The sequence below is a fragment of the Penaeus monodon genome, chromosome 16, assembly GCF_015228065.2.
Source record: "Penaeus monodon isolate SGIC_2016 chromosome 16, NSTDA_Pmon_1, whole genome shotgun sequence".
Lineage (NCBI taxonomy): Eukaryota > Metazoa > Arthropoda > Malacostraca > Decapoda > Penaeidae > Penaeus > Penaeus monodon.
The window spans coordinates 34,889,358-34,895,731 of record NC_051401.1 but is presented as its reverse complement, the minus strand read 5'-3'; the positions used below and the strand labels follow the sequence as shown (position 1 = coordinate 34,895,731).

The 6,374-nt window shown below is 47.5% G+C and overlaps 1 protein-coding gene across 1 annotated transcript in view; it reads left to right on the top strand.

The window, feature by feature from the left end:
- LOC119583022 (KRAB-A domain-containing protein 2-like) overlaps positions 1 to 347 on the top strand; it is a 1,657-nt gene extending 1,310 nt beyond the window's left edge. The window contains exon 3 of the mRNA XM_037931535.1: positions 210 to 347. Within this exon, the coding sequence (XP_037787463.1) occupies positions 210 to 347 (138 nt within the window). The remainder of the gene's footprint in view (positions 1 to 209) is intronic.
- Positions 348 to 6,374: the final 6,027 nt, after the last annotated feature.

Here is a 6,374-nt window from a genome sequence, read left to right as displayed (position 1 = left end):
AAAAAAAGGCCCCAAACCCGGGGAAAACCCGAGAACCCCCCTTTTTAAAAAAAAAATTTGTTATCTTTTCTCTGGGGGAACAAAGAAATCATATAAACCATTTTAAAAAGCCCGGCTCTAATGGGATCTCGTCCCCATCTTTCCCCCCTGGGACAAACAGGTGAGTTTGATTCCTAAACTAATCAAAAATCCGGGAAAACTTAACCCAGTTTTTGGAAGGGGCTACCAAAGTTCCCATCCCTAAACCAAAGACCCAAAAGTACCGCCCCACTTCCCCTACTGTCGGGCCAAGACGGCCGGAGGAGGATGAACCCTCCAAGGGAAAAGGGCCCCCCAATGAACCCTAAAGGGGGTTACCGGGGGCTACACAGAACATAGCATACCCATGTTTTTGGCACAATAACGGGGAACATTTTGGGGTAGTTTTCCCTTTGCCCGGAGAAGGCTTTTGATTTTGGCAACCCTCTTGCCATTCAGGAGAGCCTGATCTGAAAAGGAACAAGTTAAGCCTTCTTGGAAGGTGATACTTTGGGGATAGAACGCCAAGTAAAATTCCAAGGTTCCCCTTCCACCCAAAGCCACTAAGAAGGGGACCCACGGGGGGGGTTTCAGCCCCCACCCCTCTTTAAACACTTAAATGTCTGTATCCTTAACGAAAAACCTCCCCGTGGGGTGAAAGTTTATCTCCTTGCAGATGATTTTGCTATCACCCTCCCTGGACATACTGCCTAAAAAAACCCCCAGCATTGTCGGGCCCTCGTTCCGGAATGTTGTAGGACAGGACTAAAGATCTCTGCGCCAAATCCAAACCCAGGGCTCTGAGACGAGAGTTAAAGGCCAAGTCTAAAAACCCCGGGAATGATTGGGAGGGGTTCAGGACTCCTCCCCCTTGGGGGTAAGATAGACTGGCCCTTCCTTCCAGAAGGAGGTCCAGTCCTGGTTGACCTAAAAAATCAAGACGTCGTCAGAAGCAATGATGAAACCCAAAGGGGACGACACGAGTACTAAGATCGTCTATGTACATGCTGTCACCCCTTTTAACTATCCTCCCTTCTCGATTGGCACTAAAAAAAAAAATATAAAAACCGACTGGGGACAGTCCAAAAAAGAAGCCGCCTGGGTCATTCTGGTGCCCCAAGGTGGGCAAAGGGCCCAACCCCCCTATTTTGGGGAAAACCCCCCCTTGGGATCACGCGGGTTTAAAGGGAGCACAATCTTTTCAAAGGCCCAGGTCGTAGGAATACAAGCCTAAAACAAAAATAGTCAACCCTAGAACAAATAACAAGCTGTTTGCAAAATCCCGCTGCTCCAACCAGGGGGTTAAAACCCTCACTCAAAGAACCGCTTTTCCAAGGGGGGATGGACTCCCCCCACCCTGATTTTGTCGAACTCCCCGTGGGGCCCAAACCGTAGAGTTTTCGGGATGAATGGGAACCAAAAAAAATAATATCCCCCCCGTACCTAAAGGCAGAAAACCCCGAGGGTCATTACAACCTCCCCTCCGGGGAGCAAAAACTATTACACGGGTGTCAGTCGATCCCTTGACCCACACTGCAGGGGCCGCTTCGCCCAAAGGGGGCCCCAAAAACCCTGAGGGTAACAGACAACGCCCCCTTCTACACAGGCAGAGGCAGTTGCTATCATGGGAGCAACTGAGCCACGGACACTTGTCATAACATACAGACTCAAAGGAGCCATCGACTGTCTTCAGCAGCGCTCACTCCAATGGCATTGTATCACCTTCTGACTTATATCCTCACACTGGCACAGAGGATTCTTGGCACAGGGAAGAAGAATGAATCATAAACTGGGTTCCCAAGCCACTTGGGGATCAGAGGGAATGAGCTTGCGGACATACTAGCCGAAGTTGGCAGGGTTCCCTAATCCGCATTATAATACATCAGAGCCGAAAATTAACTTATGAGAGGTGTACGTTGATGGAGAACCTCCTTCCTCCTGCAGCTTCACACAGAGAGGAAACGAGGATTCTCCCCCCCCTCGGCCAGCTTGGTACTCAGACGCCAGCCAGCTATGAACCACTCGAACTCTGAAATAAACAACAGAGGTACCGAAGTGCTTCCTGCACAGAATGCGCCTAGTTTTTACCCTGTTCATGGCAGATCATACAAACAAGAGAACGTGAAGAGAGGTGTTGCATGCATTGCGGCGAGCCGAACGCCACACTCGTACATTACTTAGAGAATTGTGTGCACACGCCATTCCTGGGACAAGGTCCACTGATCACAGCCGTCGTGCTGGTAAAGAGATTATGCGAGATGCTTACACCACTCTACGGAGAGTGCCTGCTGGCAGATCCACCGCCACGGTAAAGCACCGAGTGTCAGAGACCAAAATGAGACAGCCATAAAATGCTGACACAGGCCGGGCCATAAGTGAAATGCCCGGGTGAAGCCAGAACTTCGCAAATCTCAAACGAACGAATGAACCCCAGTCCTCTGCAGAGCAGACAACAGCAGCAGCACCACAAGGACTGCCCAGTCCTTAGCCGACTGGGGAGCCTGTCGGCTCCCCCGTTGATCTCCAACTTCACCACCAACACCCAGCCATACCTGTGGGCGCTCACCCACAACAAACACTCCCCAAAGAGATAAGACACCAGTAACCTCAAATAATAGATGACCAACTATCATTTACCATAGCTTAGACTTGGTGAGCCTGGCGACAATGTTGCTCTCCCAATTCCAGCTGTGGATCGTGGTAGAGGAGATCCCCGGAATATCCTGGGTGTTATTGTCAGCAGATATTTGTACAATGACCAGTATAAGATCGCTGTTAATGGTTAATGGTTAAAAGCAAGAGAAATGTGCTAGACATCTAAGGTCATGTAGCACTATAGTTAATGTTAGGGAAGGGGTGGTTGAGTTAGTGATAGTTGTCTAAGCTGGGCAAAGGAATTGGTGAGTGAAAGGGTTAGGGTCGGGTGTGTAAGGAGTTAGATTAGTTTGAAGGATCTGTATACGTTTGAGGAAAGAGAATAGGTTGTTGAAGCAGAAAGTGTGGGATTCTGTAAGGATGTCTGATAGGTTGGGAGGTCGGTGAAGGGAGGATAGGGGGGGAAAGCAGAGGTACGGTTGTTTCAAAACGTGGGCACGACAAATAGGATGTGTGGGATTGAAAGGGGAACATTAATAAGGAACATAAGGGTGGATCAGATTGTGACCTCAGATAGGAGTGTGTTAGACGGGTGTGGCCATGGGGAATCGGCGAGAGCGGTCTCCCAACGTCTGTTCCGATGAAATGGAGTTGACCAGGAGGAGATTGATAGTTTTACAGAATGTAATTTATTGTGCGGAGGTTTGACCAAAAAGATTGCCATCGTTTATACAAGAAGGTCTTAAAGTGTGGGTAATAATCCGTGGCTGGGATACGTGAGAAGCGTGGTTGGTATGATGGGGCCCATAGAGGCGTGGCGTGCTAGTGTATCTGCCTGTTCATTGCCGGGGATTCCAACATGGCTGGGCACCCAGCAAATTTGATTGTTTTATGGCGTGGGGGACAGGTAGAACCATTTCTGGATCTTACAAACAAGTGGGTTGGTGGTGGTGTATTGACTTTATGGAGTTAATGAGTTACGGGATTCAGTAAAAATTGTAAAAGAGGAAGGGGAGAGTGAGTATATGTGTTTTAGAGCAAAAGGAGTGCATACAGTTCTGTAGTAAGGACACTGGATTCAGGAGGAAGGGAGATTTGAAAGTACGAGTTGGGAAGATTACTGCAAAACCAGCACGGAGGTGATTTGGAGCCATCATATAAAACGTGAATACTAAGGAATGTTTGGGGAGACATGGTCAAGGAAATGTGTGAGAAGGACAGTAGGAGGGATATTTGATTTTGGGGGGTCGGGGAAACAGAAGAGCAAATATGGGGGTGAGGTATAACCCATGGAGGGTTTGGAATGGACAGAGAACGGGAGAGGTTGGAGAGGGGGGAAAGGGGAATGGGGAGGAGGGATCCATGGGGAGTGGAGAAAGGAGTAGGTAATCGTGGAGACGAAGCTAAGGTAAGAAGTAGGGGTTGTGGGATAGTTAGTTAGTGGGGGAAAAATGGGTGGAATCGAACATAGCATCGGAGAGAGAGAAGGGCACGACGTCGAGATAGAGAGGGTATGCCTGATTCAGTGTACAGGCTCTCAACGGGGGAGGAGCGAAAGGCGCCTAGTGCTAAGCGAAGACCACAGTGAGGATTGTATCAAGATGGGCAAGGAGAGAAGTTGAGGCAGAGGAGTAGATAGGGCATCCAAATCAAGAGTGGAAGGATCAAAGTAACATAAAGAGAAGGAGATTTTTTGCGATCTGAGCCCCATGATATATGGGATAGAGTTTTTAAGATTCGAAGACGGCGGAGGGGCTTTTCTTAATGTGTAAAAATAGGGTCTCGCCGGACAGTTTGGAGTAAAAAATGACACCTGGGGAATTTGCCAGAGGAACGGCATTGGAGTGGAGTGCCATATAAGAAGAGTGGGGGTAGGGGACCTACACGTGAGCGAGAGAAAAGAATGGGAAAGATTTAGAGGTAGAGAAGCGGAAGCCATGGTTTGGGGCCCAGGAAGATACTGATGAGATTGCAGATTGAAGAAATTGGTAGAGATTTGGTATGGATGTGTCAGGGGCATAGATGGTTAAATCATCAACATATAGTGATGACCAGGCTCCTGGTGGTATAACTGAGACAATATCATTAACAGCAAGAAGAATAAAGTGGTACTGAGCACACTGCCTTGGGGGACACCTTCGTTTTGGGGGAAAGAAAGATGATGTGGCAGAGGCGATTTTGACCTGGAGAGTGCGTTTGGGAGAGGAAGGACTTTATGAAGACACCCAAGTTTCCACGTATGCCTAGAGAGGACAATTTTTGGAGAATATGGTACCACCATGTCGTATCATATGCTTTTTCTAGATTAAAAAATAGCTATTACGGATTCATGGCGTGAAAATGCAGATGTAATATATGTCTCAAATGAGCAAGGGGGTCAGCTGTGCTTCTGGCACGGCGAAAAACGAATTGGGAAGGAGAGAGAAGATTGTGAGATTCAAGATACCAAATTAAGCGGAAGTTCACCAATCGCTCTAATAGTTTGCAACAAGCAGCTAGTTAGTGCGAGGGGGCGATAGTCTGAGGAAGGGTACCCGATTTATTGGGTTTTCAGGAAGGGAAGGATAAGAGCTTCTCGCCAATTAGAAGGGAAATTTCCTGATGTCCATATGTGGTTGTAAATTTTTAATAGGAAGGATAAGGAGGAAGATGGGAGTTGCCGGAGCATACGGTGTGAATACCGTCAGGGCCTTCATGAGTGTTACGGCACGTTTTGTAGGGCAGTAATGAGTTTCGAAAAAAATGGGGCATTATAGGACTCAGCAGAGGATGGGGTGAAGGTAATGGGGGTACTTTTCTCTGGTGGTCTTAAATAGAAGAGAAGTGGGGAGAAAGATGAGAACCACAAACTGACCTGGCTGAAATAATCACCCAGTTCATTAGCGACTTGGAGAGGAATCAGAAATGAGGGAATTTCGAATATGGAGGAGGGGGGCCCAGGATGGGGGGATGTTTGCCTTATAGTTTATGATTCGGCGCCAAAACATTTGAGATAGATGTAGAGGATGTAATTGATGAAACATAATTTCGCCAGCTATTTGTTTTACTTTTCCCGGATTGTACGACGGGATAGGCAGAGGGCTCTTTTAAAGGAGATAAGGGCGATAGTTGATTTGGAGTACCTTTTTTGTAGCGGTAACTGTTCCAGGCTGCACGTTTTATACAAAGTGCTTTAGTGCAATCAGAATTCCACCATGGAACACATTTGGAGGTATATGGTCTTGAGGTTCGAGGGATAGCTGTATGTGCAGTATTTGTGAAATACTGTATCATTTCTGAAATGGAGGTGAGGGAGGATGGAGGGGTATGAATAGCAGAGAGTGAAGTGAAAGTATGCCAGTCGGCTCTATCAAAGCACCAGCGTGGGGGGTTAGGGAGTGGTACATATGAAGTAGAGAAAGGGGAACTGGAAAGTGGTCACTATAGGGAAAGTGGTCTAAGACTGACCAGTGGAAATCTAAATGAAGAGAAAGGGGGGCATAGAGAGAAGGTTTAAGCTGAAAAAGATTGCGTGCGTGTATCAAGTGTGTGGGGCGATCTGAATTTAGAAAAGTAAGTCAGCTGTGGAGAGGAAGCGCTCTAGAGATCGGCCTCGGGAGTTTGTGACAGAAACACCCATAGAGTGTGGCGGCAGTTAAAGTCACCAACTAGAGGAAAGTTGAAGTTGGGAAATTTGATTTTCAAAAGCAACCCAAAATCAATGGGGGGGAAGGGGGAAGTAGACTGAAAAACACTGTGATCCAACGATGAAGGAAGATACG